Genomic DNA, 20,434 nt, shown 5'->3' on the forward strand with positions numbered 1-20,434 from the left:
TACTGCATCTTTTTTTGCATGAAATAAGGTCTGTGAGTCTTTTTTCATGTGTTATGGCTGTATTTGCTTGTTCTGCTGGAAGTGACGTTACAGATTTGTCAATCTTCTGTTCAAAGGTTCAGAATTGAGCTTAAAGTTACTTCCAAACCGGGTAAGCAGGATATCTGACAGTGGCTGTAGCTTTTAGAATATATTTTCAGCACTTTCCACAAAGGTTTCTTTTGCTTTGTTTTGTAGTAAAATCATCACTTTCATGCTGGAGTGAGGTGAACTTCCATAAAAAGGTTTTGAGATGGGTGTTTCCCTAATAATTTGCTCAGCTAACTTAGTAATGAGACAAAATGTGAGTAAAATGAAATGCAAATCCTGCCAGTTTACAGAGACTTGAATGAGTTTCATATGTAAGCTAATCAAGCAGCTGAGCACTTGCTCCAAGTGTGGAGGAGTTTGGTTTTGCTCTTTTGTCTAAACAAATGTAATGAGCATTGGTTCTTCTGCTGGAGTGGAATGAAAGAGTGTTCAGCTGTGGGCCAGGGTTCAAACACTGCAGGGAATCCTCTGCTTTTTGTCAGAGGCCTTGTTGATATTGTAAACTGGACTACATATTCTGCTTTTACTTACAAGTGAGATTTTATCTTTGTTCTTCCCATAAGAGAGAGGCACAAGAGACGTCTACAGATGGTTTATGAATGTTAAATTTATTACAATAACAGTTTACAGTACAAGGCACATACTGATGACTTACAATCAGCTTGCAACACTTGTAACTAAACAGCTGCATAAATTAATACAGGCGCATCATGTACAAGTTGGAGGGAATACTTAGTTCTGTACAGCTAAAACTCCAGTTTAATTCTCTTTAAAAGGCAAAGATGGTCCTAATTTACCAGTTTCATAACTTCCTTTCACTGTTCAGAACAGAGGGTAGGATATACTCATGTGATAGATGAGTGGAAGGTGAGCTGAAGAGAAGGAAATTTTTGCCTCAGACATTTGTAATTGCAGTGCAGCCCATTTGGTATCAATATAAGTGGGTTTTGTACAAAACTGATATTTAATTTATGGCTACTTGTTGAGCTACCTGATAAATATTGGTTATTTTACATGTTTTCAGGCAGATATGTGAAAGGAAGAAAAAAAGCAATGATACAAGTAAATGAAATCAGTTTCTCAGTATTTCAACCACTTGGTCTAAAGGAAAGCGAAGCCTAAAACATCACAAAAATTGCTTTTGCAGTACTTGTGATGCAAGAAACAGTAGAAATTGTTACCACCTACAAAACGCAGGAAATGAGAAGGAGGCCAGTGCTGATGTGTGCAGAGCTGTATGCAGTGCTGCTCAGGATTGTTTCCTCTCCCTCTGTCTCCTCCACTACAAACCTCGGGGATTAACTGTTATTTTATTCTTAGTTTATAAAACCCTGTGTTGCTCGAGTGATGTATGGCTGTCAGAAGTAGTTCTGCGGTTTTCCATGTAGTTGAAGCAATTAGGACCTTAAAGCGAATACGACATTGCCCAGGACGAACGACCACACTGAGGAAGGTACGGGAGCACTGCCACAGACTGGGGTTCACACCTAATCCCACCCGTCCTGGAGGGGCTGCTGCAGTCACCCGGTGCCCACACGTGGAGCAGGGATGTTCCCAGGCACACAGGCGTCCTCCTGCTCCAGAGGGAGGCAGTTCTCAGTTCAGCCTGGTTGGAAGTGCCCAGGAGGTTTCGTTGAATTGCTGGAGGCGTCACGTTCCCAAATGCCTGTTGTCAGTGCTGCAGCCTCCATGGAAAACTCCTCTGTTGTCTCAGCTGGAAAGGGGATTCTTCGGCGGGGGGAGTGTGGGGAAAGTGACATCTTGTGCTCCCCTCTGTCCCCCCAAACCCAGGGTGGTTTATACTGCATTCATGCGGATGTCTCCAAAGGGAATTTCTGTAGCTGTTTCCGGAGTGATGCTTTTCAGAATACGCTGTTGGAAAGCAATCAATATTAGAAATTGATTCATTTTAGAGGTAAAACATGACAGCCATTTAGAAAGGGATTTATAATAAAATATGACTTTGAGTTACACCTCTTGAACTCCTAAACTACTGAACTACTTAACTACTTGAACTGCTCTTGAACTATTACCACTTATTACTTCAGGCCTCTGTTATTTCAGCACTATGAAGGTGTAAAGTGCTATAGAAGTACACAGTGGGGTTTTTTAATTATTTGTAACATAATTGAAATCAAAGCTTAGCAGTTGTTGTATTGGTGCTTTAGGACTTTGCAGTTTACTTGGATACCCTGAGTCAACTGAACATGTTCTTTATGAACTGGTATTTATTTGAACTTACAGTAAATCCCAAAATTGTCATCACAGGCTGCCACAGGTTTATGGCAGAGAAATCTTATGGGAGAGAAAAAGAAGCCTTTCTTACAGATATACCCAAGGGAACCAGCCTTTCACTGCCTCTTTATGTGACAGTGTCTGGTGTGATTTCTAGGAAGAGCCTCTAATTCAGCAGAGCTTAAAAAAATTACATGATATAATATTTATAAGAATATCTCAGTAGCCTCAGTAAGACCTGGGGCGACTTTTGAATCCCTCAGAATGGCAGAAGTCAATTAGCATTCAGCTGGCCAGGAACAGAACAGCCAAATCCCAGGTCATCAGTCCCTAGAAAAACCTACTCATAATATTTATGGGAATCACCTCCTTTCTAACAGCAAATAGAAGTGACAGAGCATCTTGGATACCTCCTTAAGTGTTCCTGGAGTGATGATCAGCCGATAAACCATGTAGATTGGAATGAAGATGACGGAGGAGGTGCCTATGCAATAACCCACCACTGTGGTCCAGTAGGGATAATCATATTCAAAAAGCCTCAGCTCAGGAGGGTTGGACAGAAAGCTGCAAGTGACAAACTGAAAAAGAGAAAGAATGAAGTATGAATGAGTGGATTTTGGTGGCACACACACACTGGGGAATTCTGTGTTCCTGCCTAGCATTGAAATAAATAAGTTAGTAGGACTCAACGCATGTTGGCACTGAAAAAATCCTGAATTACATTAGTATGGATTTTAAAAAGAAACAAAAAGCCAACAACAAACCACAAAACAAAGACCAAAGTGATGCTTTCCAAAGCAGATTCTCTCCACACTGCACTGCTCTCTGTCAATATAGGAAAAGAAAGAAATGTCAGCTTGGTTAATGCTGTTGCATCATTTTCCTGAGCATATCATTCATGGCTGAAAAATGTCCTATAAAGCAACAAATACTTATAGTTGAATATCACAGGAATAATATTTGTGAATATCTTCAGAAGGATCTCTGACTTTGTTTTTTCCAGAGTATCATCAGAAGCTCAAGATTACGAGGAAAATTTCCATATAGAAATTACATCATTCCTTCTGAGCTTTCCTTATTTTGGGTTAGTTCCCACAGGGAATGCAGATAGCTCTGCCTGGTAACCACATCCCCAGAGCTCTGTGCCTCTGTTTATTTTGCTGGTTTAGGATCACAAAGAGAACAGTTCTATAAAAATTACCGTGGTGTCACATTTCTATTTATAGCCTTTTCATCCCTTCTTTTTCTAGGAGTAATAAAATGAAAGTCTGTTAATTATGCCTTGATCATTACAAGTGCTTTGAATTCACTCTGCAGGTCTTAAATCTACATTCTGTGCTTCATAAACTCCATCTTGACCTGCTCTGCTCCCACTAAGGCCAGTCAGAATAAAAGACAGCGTGAACTAATTTTGAATCAGGAAATGAACACTTTATGTTCAAATGTTATCAATAATACTGCCAAGTCAAATATGTGGGCAGTATTTCCCATTCTGAATTATAGATTTATAAGGGTTGTAATTAACTGCTGTAAAATTTAAGTGGAATATTCTGAAGTTGTCGGTCAGCGGTTGCTGAGACAGTGTATTTACTGATCTTGGTTTTCCTCCTCTGACAGCGTGTTTCATCAGCTTTTATTACTTCATTTTGCTGAGATAAACATAAAGCAACAAAACAAAGTAAGTTTGCTCAGCAGAGGGAAGGAGGGAAGTTATTCAGAACCCAGACGTACTTAGCTAACTCACCTGCAGAAGTCCTTAAAATCTTGATTTAGTAACAAGACCTTGCAGCATTGCATTGGCTTTATCATTAATTGAGCCTTTTTGGTTCAATGAAAAGTATTACTGAAGAATATCACAAGAAAATTCCAGAATTTAGCTTTTAGGAGTCTAAGGAACTGCTTTGCTCAGTGGTAATTTTCTTGTGCTGGAGAGAAAAAGCTCCAAAGAAAACTCACCAGAAGGAAGAGGGGACTAATTGCGACCCAGCAAACTCGCCAGTACCAGCCTGGGGCAGAGCCCAGCATTTCCTTCACATCATTGCAGAACTGGGTGATGCCTGTGGAGACAAGTGGGAGGAGAGGGGTGACAGCAGATCTAAGTTTTCCCTAAGTAGATGTTCAGCATTTTTTATGCCAAGCAAGTAAATCCAGAATCCAGCACCAAAGACTGTTTTGTTCCTATAACTCTTAATTATATTAAATCCTTCATTGGTCTGAATTCTGTCTCCTGTTACTTTTAGATGTCTCTGTACTTCTCTCAGAGAACAATATTAATTCTCACAGATTTAATAATCAGTGAGTTTGTAAAAAGGTTTTGTGAACTTTTTCTGGAGACACCATTGATCTTTGTCTGCAGAAACTGAGGAAATGCTGCACTGCAGAAGCTCAGGAGTGTTTGTAGACCTACCATAGAACCAGGACACAGCAATTGCTTCCAGGAACACGACGGTCAGGACAGCTGGACCAGTGGCATATTCCTCAAACAGCTTTACCACATACGCTCCCCCCTGGAAAGGACATCGAATTGTCAGTGTCCCAAGGATCCAGGGATGGAAATCCTGCTTATTCTCAGATGGGAAATTCACTCAGTTCTGTCCCTTTGTGGCAGTTCCTGCCAGGGAAATCCTTGGTGATCTGCTCGCTCTCTGTGGACATCCCTCACCAGTGGTGTTGCCATGCAGAAAAGCTAAAACCTGCTGAGAGTTCTACCTGGATTTTGCTGAACAAAATGGGGTTTGGTGGTGGTTGGCAGGATGGCTTTTGCCTGCCTTCTATGATGGCATCTTTCTCCAGCATGAGTTATAGCAACTGAACAGGAAATAAATAAAGTGTTGCTCTGCTTTCTTCCCATTTGGGGTCTAGAATCATGAAGGAGGAGACTCCTTGGGGAGGGACTAATCATCCTTGTAGAGCAAACACTTTAAATGAGAAGGAAGTTACACATAAATGAGCAAGTGGAGCGAAACATGACAGGAAAGCCAAGTATTTTTTTTCTTTTTCCCTTATGGTCATTACACTCATTATTCAAAAAATTCTTATTGTGAGAATGAAATCCACAAGCCCCACAGGGACTCTCTGGTGTGACTAATGATTTCTGGGATATCCAGGAAATTCATTACTAGAAGTTTTTGGAGAACTGCAACAGTCAGCTACAGCATTTTCTAGCAGATCATTTTTGATAATTTTTTAAATTCAAAATACATTTTAAACATTAGGGAAATTATAAAAATTCGTGTTATTTTTAAACATGGAGTTTCTGGGAACAAGAAGTAAACCACATACAAAATGTGGAGGGCTGTCTGCTGACTGATGCAGCAGCTGGAGCAGCTGTGTCATTTATGATGTGTTGCAGTAGGATCATTTTGCAACACATTTCCTAGTGAAATAGTGTTCATATTTATTCCAAGTAACAGATTTCTAATGCATAAAGATCACAGGCTGGAGATTTAATCTGATGTCTTGAAACTCTCTTGAAAAACTACCACCCTCTCCAAGATGTCATTTGCAGGAAACTGCCAGTGAGGAGGGCTGGGAGTGGGTGAAATACTCACAAATGTCAGGGTTGCCAGTGACCCCAAAAAGCAAACAATGATCAGGCCAAGGACGAACAATTCCCTGCGTTTGCCCCAGACATGTGGGAATTCATCCAGTACTCCAGTAATCACTCCCTCTAGTCCTGCAAACTGAAAAGCATGGAAAAATCACTGGAAAATAGAGGGCAGTGTTACCTACTTGAAAGTGTGTTTCAGTACTTAGAGGAGCTTTACAGCACAGAAACACTGGGGCTTTGTTCTGCTGTAGAGGTGGTGTGGCTGCTGTTTAGACAAGTCTCTCCTCAGAAAGCTCTTTACAGCTCTTTAGGGTAGGGATTTAGTCTTCAGGAATGGACTGTCATCCAGAGGCAGTTCTGTGTTACAGGCACTCGGGTGGGGACAAGTGGGAGGTGATTCAGTAGAACCAAGATCGTTAAATCAGCTGAGCTCAGCCTTGCTGGAAGAAGCTGATTCTCCATCTGTAAAACCAGGCTCACGTGATAAGCTTTTAGTGTATCTCCTCCTCATAGGGCCACTGAGAGTTCCCACCTCCAGTTCCCACCTTTTAAATCCAATTTGTGAGAAAAACTTCCAGAATTTAATAATTGCTTTGTAGGTTTACAAGCAAGAAGAAGCCTGGAAGGCTGCATTCAACCAGGGTTTGTGAATCAAGTGCTTTGGTTGTGTTTCTGGGTCTGTTAGGAGTTGTCACAGTATGACAGTGACAGATCATTTAATTATATTTAGGCAAAAATTGGTGTCATAGTTGCTGTCTTACAGAAGGCACCGGGAGTTGCCAATCCTGCTGTAAACCCCCCAGTGACAGTGCAATGTTTGCAGTTCTGCTTCTGTGCTGTCTGGGGGGGGGTGAGGCCATACATGGAGGGTCTGGGAGCCCCACTACTCACCGTGCTGTCTAATCCCAGCGTGAGCAGCATCAGGAAGAAGATGATGGCGAAGAAGGTGGAAGCTGGCATGTTGGCAATGGCCTCGGCGTACGTGATGAAGAGCAGGCTGGGTCCTGGTGTCAGAGAATTGGGATAATTGTCAGCCAGTGCTGCTGCAGGGAGGGCAGGCTGGGTCACTGAAACATGTTATCTCCCAGGAGAGAACTCCCCACAGGCTGTTACCACCACGTGTGTGAAGCTGCAATATGACTTTTATGTGCTGTATTTATGGGCTAATTTTTTAGCTCTACTGGGTAACAGTGCCCTTATCATAAAGTCAGTATCCTGAATCAATACTAAATATTTCTCATCACTTGGGCTGTTCTCAATCTAGAAGGTGACACACAAATATATCCTTTCTTAGAAGCAGTTTGAGGTGTGTAAGAGCATTAACCCACCGGTGTCTTTGGCAACCTCTGACACATCCTCGTTCCTCATCTCAGCCATGTATCCCAGCACAGTGAAGATGACAAATCCAGACACGAAACTGGTCACGCAGTTCACGGTGCTGGTAACCAGAGCATCTCTGCAACAGAAGACCTAACTCACATCAGGGAATGTGCATCTGCTGCAAAGGGTCATTTACAGCCAGATGGGGTGAGTTAACAGTCTGGACAGATTCCTAGAAAAACTAGGAGAATACAGGGAAAAAAACAAGCAGCAGGTTTGAAAGAAAGCAAAAAAAAAAAAAACAACCCATGACTACTTTTCCTTCTTCAAATTCAAACAAGTGCTGTAACATTAGTTTGACACTAGATTGAATGCTGGCTGTTTTAAAAGAATAGGAATTACTATTTTATTTCACAAGTTAGAAATAGAATTTTTTCAATTTAACAAGGAAACAACTATAAATTGCCTTTCAGCTCAAGAACATGAAGTCATTTCCTAAGATTAAGTAATTACAGTGTGATGGTTTGGCAGGGGTTTAGTCCATTTTGTTGCCACAGTTTTCTACACTTTAGACCTCTGCTGTAATTGGTGAAAATGATTTAAGGTGGGCACAACAGAGGAGAAATGCTTTAGGTTGCAGGTTCTTGCAATTAGGATTTCTGTTCTGTTACACTTCTGTCTCATTTGTATGTACACAGGTCTGACATTTCAGTGCCTTTCACCAGCACCGTGTTTCTATTTCATCAATACCCACAGTTACATTTTTAAACTCGATTTTACTTTTAGAATAAGGTAGAACTCACTGGTAGCAGTTGTTATGAAATTTGTTGTAGCTGGCATAAGCCAATAGGACCCCAAAACCTGGTCCCAGGGAGAAAAAAATCTGAGCTGCTGCATCCACCCAAACCTGAAAAATATTGAAAATCAAGAAAAAAATGACATTTAACAGATTGAATGAGTTTGGCATATTCAGAATATCACTTAGGGCCCCAAAAGGGCTTTTCAGTGCTCTGCCTATGTCCTAGTCCTGGTCTAACTGACACTTTGTTAAGAGAGATGTTGAAATATGAATGATTATTATAGATCTGTGGGAGCTGTAAATACCTACTCTAATTTTGGTGTCTATGGGTGCTTCTTTTATCTCTACACTGGTTGTGGCAGTTTCACTTCTGGCAGCATTTTAGATTAATTCAGTGATTTGCCTCATAATCAGCTTAACACGAGTTTTGCATACGTGTATAGAGAACTTTCTATCCATGATTTTGCAGTCTTCCTCCAAACTCTGTGTGCTGTGGAGTAGTCCCGTGTTTGGCTTTGTGTCCTCCAGGGTAAGTAGTAGCTGAACATTGTCCAGATTTTTCCTAGATTTGTGGAAATACGTTTGACAGTGTGGGTGCAGTTCTGGTCCTTAGGACTCAATTCAGCTTTGTTGTAGCCGTGACAGATGCAAGTGTGATGATCTTGTTATGAAAAGCCTGTTGTACTTGAGAAGTGGCCACAGCCCTAATGAGTAATGTTCTAAAGTACAATATCAGTTCTCTTTCTGAAGGTGAAAGTCCTCATTCATTTATCCTCTTTTGATTGAAACATGGAGTTCATTACAACTCATTTCTAATATTCTCTTCCATCGTGTGAGGCCATCCTGTATCACCCAGACAGAGCTCTGTCATCGTCCAGCACACAGATTGCAATCTGCTGTCCTCACTCCAGATACATCCAATACAATATCAATGCCCTTTATTGCTTTTTCAGAAGATGTGGGTCCTTATTGGAGATGCTGCTTTATCAGAGACTGGTGTCTTTTCATTTCCTCTTCATTCAAAACTCTCCATATCAGCTGGGCAGCACCAGACTTGCAAACATTAGAAATTTTTAATCTATGTGTTTGTAGTATTTATTGCTTTGGGGTTTTTTCCATCACCCTCCTCACTAGACACTTTCACAGGCAGTGAAGTAAGTGCAGCCTTGAGCCTGATGGACTATTTGTCATCCATGGAGTTCAAGGCTGAATCAGATACTGGAGTGCCTGGGGTTTGTTGGTTCACTCAGTCTTGTCCTCATTCCTCCTTTCCTTCCAGATTTTGGAGGTGTATGCAGGCCTGTCTGATTTATTCCTCCTCCACAGCCTGTTCACCATTTTTCTAATGAAAAACTGTTTGGTCATTTGTTTTCTTTCTAATCATATTGCTAATTCTATTCACACACTGTATGGGAGTTCTGCTACTGATGGTGAACTCTCATCTTTAAAATTCTTCATAATTATGGAAGGAATAGCAGGACTGTTTAAACAAGAACATGGAGTCAGGCTTTTAAGTCCATGCTGAGACATCTGTTCAATCATGCTCTTTTGGACACTGAAGTATGTATGTGCTGATATACACAGATAGGCTAAAAGCAAATCTCTGCCCTTTGATCCTGTTTCTTACCTCAGTGGCCAGGAGTTTCTGCCAGTCGGGTTTCAAGTAGTAGAGGACACCTCTCCAAGCCCCAGGCAGAGTTGCACCTCTCACTAGCAGGATAAAGAGGATGATGTAAGGGAACGTGGCAGTCACCCAAACCACCTGTGAGGGAAAATGGTAACACAGCATTTGCCACGGGTAGAAATTTAACAGGGGTAATAAGAATGAGATATTTGTATTATATCTCTTAGGATTTATAACATCTTCACATGAGCTGCTCTGAAGGTCTGCAGACAGGCAGTGTGCACATCTGTACCCGCTTTCCTTGGCAAGGCTGTTCTTGCCCAGAGAACAGAGGTGTAACTTACTGGTGTCATGTATTACTTGGATAACAATAGCAATCACTCTACAGCATTCCCAAATAATCAGCCTATAATCCCTGTCATGAACACTGAGACAATTCCCTGACAGTTAATTGGCTCATTTAGAACTGCCTCTAGACTGTCCTATACCAAATTGATTTATCCTGCTTTTGCATTCACCTTGCCAGATGTTTTGACCCCTTTCCAGATGCTGAAGTACACAATGGTGAAGATTAACAACAAGCAGAGGGTCAGTTGCCAGCTGATGCCCCCCAGGTCATCCAGCCCCTCAGACCTGTGCACCTGTAGAACTTGGCGGCTGAAAGAGGAAAGAAAAACACGGTAGAGATATTTTTTTTTTTTAACAAATGCTTACACTAAGTTTGCTTTGAACAGTCCCATACCATGGTGTGAGCGTTACAAGGAATCCTGAGGCCTTGATCAGTAGCCTTGGGAGTCATGTAATCTCAGATTTATTTTATTTTAGCTAAAAGTTTGATGTTGATGGTACGTCAGGGATAATAAGTGATGACAGCTGAGTTCCCCCCATACACCCTAAGCTTACATAACCTACAAATATTCAGTGATTTGAATGTTCAGAATAAGGCACCATTAACATTAAGCCCTGCTCTCCTCCGAGGAGGAGCTTGCTCCCTGCTCCACCAGACTGTCTCCTATCACCATCCTCACTTACATGCACTTACGTATAAAATTCTTCTGCGGGAGACACGGAGTGCACGGACCAGCTGACGTTGTCCTTGCTGAAGTAGTTGGTGCAGTTGCCTGTGTTCCAGGGGTTTGTGCAGCTGGTCCACGGCAGCTCCGCCGTGAAGGAGGATATGAGGTAGTAAAAGGCCCAAGCCATGATGGTGTTGTAGTAGGAGGCTACATAAAGATCTACTATACAGATGGCAAAGCCAATTCCTAGTGAGGCAGGAAATAATTACATGCAGTCAGTGTAAAGTTTAGGCCAAAAATGAATTGGTTATCACATCAACTACCATTAGTGACTTTCTAGGGCAGCTCTGCAGGACTTAACCATACCTTCCCAGGTGTTTACAATGCTGGAATTTCATGTGACTTCAGAAACACTCAGGCTCTGATTCCACTAAAACATCATTAGACAAGACAGAACATGCTTATAGAGATTTTTTTTAACTGTTCCTAAATTTCTGGAATTTAGAAATAGACATCTTGCAGTCTCAAAAAAGACAAGACCAGAGCTATAACACTGGGAACAACAGTAAATGAGCATATAGAACACCTCCTTTTCCTATCTTTTATTTATATTTTCAGGCTTGGGTCAGAGAAGTGGACTGGCCTCTAATCAATTTGAGAGTTGCATATTATAGGTGTATACAACAGTACACACACGTGCAGATGTACATAGAGTTTTAGGAAAGCTTTCTTTGTAAAACCAAAATATTGTGTAGAACAAGCCTTATGAGTTTTATGAGATTTTCCTTTTTTTCCCAGAAATTTCATCTTTATAGGAAAATTTTCCAGTTGTTCATAAAGTTCCATTTCCCTTCTTTACCTTTGAATATAGGACATATTTTTCTCCAAATGGAAATACACCCATTCCTGTGGTACTGTCCTAGTGCTAATTCCATATAGAAGAGGGGAATCCCTCCAAAGATGGCCATGATTGTGTAAGGAATGAGGAATGCTCCTGCAAGAGAGAAAGCACATGATTGTAACTCTTCATAGGACTTCTCTTCCAACAGTACCAGCACTCCATAATCAGGAGTTCCTTTTATCCCACAGGGAAAATGCATATACCCTCTATAGCCAGGGCACCACACTGAATTGCTGTGGGATTTCTTGTGAGAGTAACTACTTAGCTGTGTGAACAAGAAGCAGCACTCAGGCCAAATTTCTCACATTTCTGTAGTGAGTACATGTAGGATTCACCAAGACTCCACTGGCTACAATGGGTACAGCTGTGAGATGGGCTGCAGATAAAATAATTTATTTAGCCAGTAAAATGCCTTTGTTACATCAAGGAGACAAAAGTCCTTTCCAAGATCTCCTTGAGTAGATTTTAGATTTATATTTTGTCTCTTATGCCAGTCTAAGACCTCACCCTCCTCATGAGTTGGTTTTGACATGTTGGTTTATCTGACTTTAAAATACTCCTTTGGACAGGGATTGAGTGTTTCCTGTTGGAGGGTGATTGTGCACATAGCTTGCTCTCAGCTTCTAATTGTATACTGATTTTTTAAATCCTGCTGACTAGTTTTTCTTTCGTCTTAATGTTATCCTATCCCAATGTTTAAGTTTTCCAATCTGCTTAAAAAATAAGTAATTTCCCTCTGGTTATTTGGTACACATGATAATTTAAAAGCCACTGAGTCATCCATTTATAAGCAAGGAAGTTCAGCATTAAGAAACACCCAACAGGGCTGGGCACTGACCTCCTCCGTTTTGGTAGCATATATAGGGAAATCTCCACACATTTCCCAGATCCACTGCATATCCAATGACAGAGAGGAGAAAGTCAATTTTTTTACTCCACGTCTCTCTGTCTTCCAGCTCCATCAGCTGCTGCTGCCCTTCAGCTCCACAGGTGGTGGACGTGGTGGTTGTGGTGGTGGTTGTGGCTGCTGGGGCCGTGCCCTGGGTATCCTCCACCTCTCCCATCCCATTGCAGGGGGCCGAGCTCTGAACTGCTGAATAACCATTTGAGATCTGAGCGGCCTCCCCTTTACCCCCCTGGCTGGGATGGACTTTGTTGCCATCCTCCACCAGCCGGAGGGCAGATTTAGGGTTCCTGACCAGAAGTCTGTTCTCTTTACAATCTTCTCCTTTGTTACAGTCTGAGACATCTGTCTTGGAAGTCAGTGGCTCAGTCTCATTGCTTGTTGCCTGGTTTTCCATTTTTTCTGGGATTTGTTCTGATCACTTGCAGACAGGCAGCAGCACAGAGTCCCCTCGTGGCTTGTCTTCCCACACTTTTATTCCCACCACTTTTAGAATTCCTCTTCCGTACTTAAATCCATCAGATTGAAGGCACAGGCACCATCTAAGAAATTAAAAGAGAGTTACAAATCCATGATTCTGGTAACTTTCAAGTTACAGCTGACAGATTCTGTGATTAAAATACCGTTGGAAGTAATTAGCCATCACAGCATGCAGTGTGAATCACAGAGCTGATAATCCATTCAGGATTTTGTCCAGAGAAAGGAAGGAAACAGTCATCCTCTTCCACAGCAGAGGTCGGTGTACCTGCATTACACCCTCTCAGGCAGGTGAGGGTTGGACACCTCACGGGCAGTCACAGTCCTGCTGTCTTCTGTTCTCTGAACACTGGATTCACACCCAGGGAGCTTGTGGGACTCCCAGCTTGCAAACTGAGGTCAGAGTTTAGTGTGACTTGGACATTCATTTTCATAAGCTGTGACTGATCCACTCATCCTGTGGCAATTTCTAGATTCACCCAGTATGAAGGGAAAAGAATTATTTAAAGAAATATGAGAGAACCATGGATATAAAAATTACATTTCATGACTACCTTTCTTGAGAATCCCACAGTGTCTGCTATGTTTAGCAGCAGACCCAGAAGACTTGAATGAAACTTAAGAAAAGTATTTAAATCTCACTGGTTTTGCATCAATTAACACTTGAGGCTCAGTCAACACTTAGTCAACACTAATAGCAAGAAGAAAAGATCATAAACTTCAATTTGATTCTTTTGATTAAGAACTAACACGTGAGTCTAAAGGACAAAACCTGTCCCCGGTTTTATTTGACTCCTTGGGCAGATAAAAACATCTTTCCTTCTGTTTGGATCTGCTGACACTGTGGTTCCAGCCCCAGGAAGGGTAGTGGGCAAAAAAACAGGCACTGGGAGAATCCCTGGCTTTACCTGCCCTCTTCATATGTGCTAAAAACAGAATCCAAGGGAAATAAACCATCCTGAAATAAAGAAAAAATGTGACACAAATAACTTTTCCTTCAGAACAGAGAGAACAGAAAAAGAGTTGTGATTCAGCAGGTTACGCTTTGTTTTCTACTCATTCGTTCAGATAATGTAAATACTCAACTGCCTTTACCCAACAAAACCTTGGCACAGGAGTTGATCCTCTGTGCTGTAAATTCCCCAGGGTAGTAACCCTGCTTTATAACCAGCAAAGAGTCACACAATCTACACCACAGATTAAATGCCACCACAGATTAAATTATTACAATTACATCTATTTTTAACTTTTCAGAGCATTTTACAACAGTAACTACTACTGTCACATCCTAGCAGAACAATAAGCATTATTTCATTTTTAACTGGAGGAAAAACTAAAGCAGAGAAGGGATATTACTTGCTTATTTCTAGAATTTGCTGATTACCGGTGCTATTAAAACTCAAGTTTTTCCCAGCTTTGAGCCTTTTGCTAAGACAACTTGTTAAACCTCTTCTAAACATTTCTCAGTTCAAGTAGAAAGAGAAGGAAAGTTATCAAATTGCAGAGCAAACAGGAGGATGTTCTTGAGATAAAAGTCACTTGAAGGTGTTGTTTATAACTTGCAGAAATCTCTAATTCTCCAGGCTTACCTTCTGTCCTTACCCAAATAATGTCCTTTTCATCACAAAGCAAGAATGCATCATTAATGTGAATTTTTACAGGAGCATGTAGTTTGCTACCATTAGTTAATCATCCACAGAGATTGAAACATCAAGAACAGGAGTTTCCATTTTACCTGCAGGACCAGAAAACCTGAATGTCTTTGGAGTCCAAAACGTTCCAAATGTCCCAGAAGAGCTTATGTAGATGGCAACAGTCCTACCACCACTGGTGTCAACACAGAACTCCTTGGAAAGGCCACAGCCAATCCTCCCCTTGTATAGAGCATATGAAATATAAGGTAGAAATATGGAAAAGTAACCTGAACCCTTCTGGACTTTACACCTCTGATCCATAAATGGGAAAGCAGTAAAGGATGTTGATTTAACTGCATTATCTTTTGGGACTGATTTTCCCATACCTGAGGCTTAAACGCTTACTGTGTTTGCAAAGCCCTTTGTTTCTGCACAAAGATATTTCTCTGTGCTTTCTTCACTGAGGGGAGGTGCTCTTGTCACAACATCTGTGACAATCAGGATCATTGTCTATCCAGATCTGAGCTCCTTCTGGTCTTCTGCTGACCACAGGAAATAAAATGGAACATTATTTGAAGTATTTTTGTAGAATTTTCAGTAGTTTGAGCCTCAAAGATGCAAAATGGCATGTGAATTTTCAGGGGCTTGAGATGAAACTATTTTGTTTCCTGAAACAGAACTACAGCTTTTCAGTTATCCTGGGAAATCTCTGGAGTGACAGACTCCAGGGCTATGCAGTGGTGTTCAGGGGGGCATGGTTGGCACATGAAAACAGAACAGTTACAGAATCAGAAGGTTTTGTTACGCTGTAAAAAACTGCGGGAGAATGTACTTTTCCCCCTGATTTGTTACAGCTCAAGAAAAAAAATACTTGAATGAACTGTAACAGCTACAAACAGTGAACAGCTGCAGAACTGGAGCTCTTGGGGTTGGGAAGTATGCTAGGACAGCAGGGAGGACATCCAGGGAAATTTTCTGTAATAGTGAAGGATTTTGCTGACTTCAGCCTCCATTTCTCTGTGCTGATCTCTCAGGTGCTTGACTGATGACAGTGAACGATCTCAGAAATGGCAGTTTATTACCTATTTTCAGTCTGAGCTGTTGCAAAGGTTGCTCTTACATAACTGCACCTTGGCTTCTTATCACCCATAATTAGCTACAGGAGAGAAAGCAAAGATAGAAAGAGAAAGAGGACAGATATCTCTGCCTTCATTTCAGTTTGATCTGTGTTTGGTGGACGTGACTTTGCTCCTTTGGGAGGCCCCGAGTGCTTTGTCTCCCTGCAGTAGCTCTGCCCAGAGATTATTCTGCAGGGCAGTTTTCACCTCAGTATTTCCGTGCCATGCAAGAGCACGTGGAAGGTGCCAGGCTGGGAATGGCACCCTCCCTGTGCAAAGAGTGACTAAAGAGGAGTGACCCTGGAACATGTAGCGTGTCCGCCACAACTATTCCCTGCTTTGCTTGTTTGTTGAAAACACCCAGATGGATAATTGAAGACATGTGTTTGTACATGCTTGGCTGGAGCCACCAACGCAGTTCACATCAGCCAAATATTAATTAAATTATATTTATTTATCTCCCACACAGAGCTAAACTTGAACCAGCACTGTAGATGTAAAAGCCCTGCATGACACAAATGATGTAAAAGCCTTGATGCACAAATTCGGCTCCTTTGCCTCCTCGAGGAGCATCCCTGGCCTGGGGTCTGCTTCCTTTTGCACAACTGGTGGCTCATCTCCTGTTTATTTCTGGAGCACGCAGTGACCTCTCCTGGAGGTGTGGGAATCCCTTGCCTTTAATGCTCTGCCACAGAGTAAACAAATCCTTCCAGCACTTTAAAACAAAGTGATTCTCCGGCTGTTTTTTTTTTAAAGGAGAAAATGACTTTTAGTGTGTCTGGGAGAGTAAAGCAATGAGGTTGAGATACAGCAAACAGCAGATGCTTCAAGGAGGCAAATCTTAAAGCCTCGAGTCACCTGGAGGTTTCTGTGTTTGAGGTGTGGCTGCAGTGCCTGGGCAGCTCCCAGGGCTTGTCCAGCCCCCTGTGCCTGACTGCACAAGTCACGACAGTCACAAAATTCACAGATTTGTGTGTATTTCGCTTCATGTGAATTATGTTCTTATTCCATGTGCTGATTTTACAAAGCAAAGCTTGTGGAGAAGCAGCCACTGACCGGGTTACAGCCGCATTCCTGCAGCAGAACTCACGGTCCCACCGTCCCTCCCACTGCTCCGGCCGCTCACAGGCAGGGACCTGCAGGGAATTAAAGCACTTGGAACCTCAAGACAAAGAGCGAGCCCAGGGCGTTGGCAAACAGAATCAAACTGTTAACTTGAACTAAATCTCTCTTTTATCACTAAGTATTTCAGATGGTTGAAGTTCCATATCTGCCTGACTGCAGTTACACCTTGCGGTTCACACGGGCTTGTACATAAATGGAAAGAGTCCAAGGAAATTACTTTTATCTGGAATATCAAACAAGAAGTTTGTATGACTACGAATGAGATAGAACTCATTTATCCCACGCAGGAGAAGGCTGTGCTGTTTACCTGGAGGCACCATTCTCACCTCTGAGCCAAAATATGAGCTGTGACCCTCTGACAGACTCATACCTGGGTGTTTCCAGGTGCTGGACTCATGTCATACACGAGTCATATTCAGGTTCATCATGCAAAAAAAATTAGTGCTTTTTGATTTTGAGTGGGTCAGTTACACTGATTTAATTAAAAAATTAATACCTAAAATATCCTTTTCCATTATCTTGTTTCCATTAGGCGAGCTCACAGAAAGTGTGACAGTTTGCATTTCAGATTTCAAAGCCTGATGTTCATATATAATTGATAGCCACAGAATTGGGGTTTAAGATTTAAGCTGATATCTAGAACATCCCTCAACAACTGAACATTGATTTGTTCAGGGGGTTTTTTTGAGATATTCTTCTCTAGTTGAACTGAGTTCTGATAGAGTGATCAAAACCCACTGAAGTTTATGTTGCAGTGAGTTGTAACAGGTCTGATCCCAGTGCTGGTGATTTTAAATGTTACTGCATTGGGTGCTTCGTCACAGCACTAACATGTGAGTGTTTCACAGGAGATTTGCAGTATGTAGGTGACCATGGATCCTGTATATGAATATTTGCAGGTCTCCAAGGGCTTGCTCACACACTAAAGCAGAGTCCAAGTGTACTCAGCAAGTAGTGCTGGTGAGACAATGGCCCTCCTGGGTGAACAAAAGTGTTTCCCAAAGAGTGGCATAAGGAGGGGGCTCTCTCTAGTTAACTCATGTATTCCCAGATAAGGCTAAATATAGGTAAGATGGGAAAACAGTGCTTCTGAAAGCAACAGTATTGGGGAAATAGAAACCTGTGCTGTGAGTTTTATGTCACAATTTTATCCATGTTTCAGTCTGAAATTAAAAAGTCTGCAGGAAAGAGAGATTTTTACCTTTAAAAATTCGTTGAGAAGGCAGACATTGTATTTTAGTGGGAATGCTGCCAAATTGGTGACAGTCATTTAAAGAAGAGGAAGGGGGAAATGCATTTTGTGGCTTGAGAGTGTCTGTGTGTAGTGCAAGGAAACAGATAAGCTTAGAGGGAAGATATTGCTTTTGTATTCTTCCTCAAATTATTTATATAAGCTTGAAAGAAGAGTAGTAACACAGCAAACATCACCAAATAAATACAGCACCATTCCTGAGTAACAGATGATGTTTCTTTGAAGGTGGCTTGTTAATGGCTATCTCCAAGTTACAGCCCTTTATTCAGGCTCCAAGTTCTCCTTAAGTTCTTTATGAAACACTTGTCCCACAGATGGGCTTCGTTATGTTGTAATTATGTTGTAACAGTTCTACAAGATGCAGATCAACAGAGCTGCAAACACACAGGCTGGGAAAAGAGCTCAAACCTGAGCAGCAGAAAGGAGACCAGGACACAGAAAGAACTTTTCAGGCTCTAATACTGTTACCAGTGAAAACTCAGCAGTTTATATTTCCATGGAGGAAAGCAGGAAATGTGCAGTGTACTTAAGCTCTTTCCATGTGTGGGAATAATTTAGAGGGGTTATTAAATTCTATTCTTAGGGCATTTTTTCTTACTTTGACCGTCTGAAATTCATCACACCCTGTACAGTTAGAAAATGGACCCACAGCTGTCCCTTGCTATTCGACAACTTTGCAAAGAACTCTCCAAGAAAATTATGGTCAATTCACCATCAAAAGCACCAGAAGATGCAGCCCAAGTGTTTGAGCCCTTCCCTGGTAAAAGTCTGACAACTGACAACCCACATTACAAAAATACCACAACATTTTCAAGAACCCACATCCATTAAATGCATGATCCTTTTCCCCCCAGGCTTTCTTAACACGTCAAAACATGTTGTCCTTGCCTATATTCAGTTACATTACATTCCTTACTTAAACTTCCACATTTTTGAGCAAACTAACCCAGCAAGCCAGTTGGTCTCAGTAAACGTGGTTGACTATAAATACATAGGACATGCTCCTCAGATTTATTACTTACAATAAATCTGTCCCATTGAGTTCAATAATTTATTGTGCCAGAACAGTTTACCTTTTAAAATATAACTTCGTATGGTTAACAAACCTCACTTTACCCTTTCAAAATAAATAACAACTTGCATTGACTTTTTTCTTTTTCTCCCCCCTTCAGATTCTGCTGCTTTATCTCATTTTTCCTTAGAGTTTAATTCTTTTTTTGTAAATTTTGAATAGCTTTACATCTGTAATGCAGTTATGTGAACTGCCAGAACTCCTAATTTCAAATTGTTGGAACATTTTCTGCTTACAAGCATTTGACTCCCAACATTCATAACTGCTGGACAAGTGCCTGAACATGACAGAGTAGAGCATGTCACAGCAGAAAAGCAAGAGAAAGCATTAAAAGTTTTAAAAAATCAAAGCAAACTTTCACCAAAAATCAGTGTATCTTTTTCCACCCCCCAAAGCTTTGTTAGATGCAATTTTCCCGATGTTTTAAAAATTAATCAGACCTGAAAGTTGCCTTAAAAAGGAACAAAATCTACAGTTCAGGTTTCAGCCTGTCATTAGTATTTCAGATTTTATAGCTGAAGTTGAAAGAGGCAACGAGGAAGGAAAGTTAATGAAACTCCAGCGTCTGCTGCTGCAGGAGGTCGGCTCTGAGGAGAAGCCGTCTCAGAGTCTGTCTGAATTTCCTAAAGTACTTTAGACATCACTGTGTTAGAGACAAAATTATAAAATACCTGTGTTTGGGGTCGGTCCGAAGCGCTTCCCTTGGAGTTATCCAAGCCCGAGGGACCTTCACCCACATTTACTTCAGCCTCGGGAACTCAGCCTGTGGGCAACTCAGCACCTTGGTGAGGTTTTTGTACACCAGCCCCCCTCACATGGTCTGATTTCCAGATAATCTGCTGCCAAAGAGCTCTTTAAGAATTTTTGCGTCACTTTACCCACATAAACTTTATGTTTCACCAGGGCTGCAGCTCAGTTTTCCTCCTAGAGGTGGGTGGCTACATTTGTCTGCTCTGATCCGTTCAGAGCAGGATCCAATGAAGGCAGAGGGAGAAGGAGGGAAGCTTTCCTGGTAAGGGGCAGTTTTGTTGGATGTTGTTACAGCTATAAATAACAGGATGGTGATGAGGATGGAGGCAACAAACAGGATGGAAGTTTTGAGGGAGTCAGTAAATTACAAGTTTACAGGTGGGTCTGTAGTTTACAGAAGCATAGGAAGGACTGGGATATTATCACAATAAAAGGACTTGAAAAGAATAATTTCTACTGCTGAATATTTGCATTATTTTAATAAAGAAATAAGGTTTAGCTTTGTTTTAAAGCTTGGAGCACAAATTCTTCCCAAGCGTTTTGCTGCCTCAGTAAGCTCAACAAGTA

The 20,434-nt window shown here is 41.5% G+C and overlaps 1 protein-coding gene across 1 annotated transcript; it reads right to left on the minus strand.

The window, feature by feature from the left end:
* Positions 1-677: 677 nt before the first annotated feature.
* SLC6A4 (solute carrier family 6 member 4) lies at positions 678-20,133 on the minus strand. The gene is made up of 14 exons (XM_032707679.1): positions 19,789-20,133; positions 12,374-12,981; positions 11,494-11,628; positions 10,661-10,880; positions 10,137-10,275; positions 9,622-9,756; positions 7,999-8,102; positions 7,204-7,331; positions 6,767-6,879; positions 5,877-6,008; positions 4,733-4,832; positions 4,282-4,382; positions 2,736-2,903; positions 678-1,962 (listed from the first exon to the last, which is right to left on the minus strand). The coding sequence occupies exons 2-14, from the start codon at positions 12,834-12,836 to the stop codon at positions 1,888-1,890; spliced, it is 2,013 nt and encodes a 670-aa protein (XP_032563570.1). The 5' UTR covers positions 12,837-12,981; positions 19,789-20,133; the 3' UTR covers positions 678-1,887.
* Between the last annotated feature and the right edge of the window lie 301 nt (positions 20,134-20,434).

This window comes from Chiroxiphia lanceolata, chromosome 20, assembly GCF_009829145.1.
Source record: "Chiroxiphia lanceolata isolate bChiLan1 chromosome 20, bChiLan1.pri, whole genome shotgun sequence".
Classification (NCBI taxonomy): domain Eukaryota; kingdom Metazoa; phylum Chordata; class Aves; order Passeriformes; family Pipridae; genus Chiroxiphia; species Chiroxiphia lanceolata.

Excerpts from the sequence above, each read along its gene's own strand:
- SLC6A4 (XM_032707679.1), bottom strand. The coding sequence starts at position 12,836 with ATGGAAAACCAGGCAACAAGCAATGAGACTGAGCCACTGACTTCCAAG. Across the intron at positions 7,332-7,998 it reads TTTCATAACAACTGCTACCA|AGATGCTCTGGTTACCAGCA; the intron begins GTGAGTTCTACC and ends CTTCTGTTGCAG. Across the intron at positions 1,963-2,735 it reads CTCCAGGAACACTTAAGGAG|CGTATTCTGAAAAGCATCAC; the intron begins GTATCCAAGATG and ends GCTTTCCAACAG.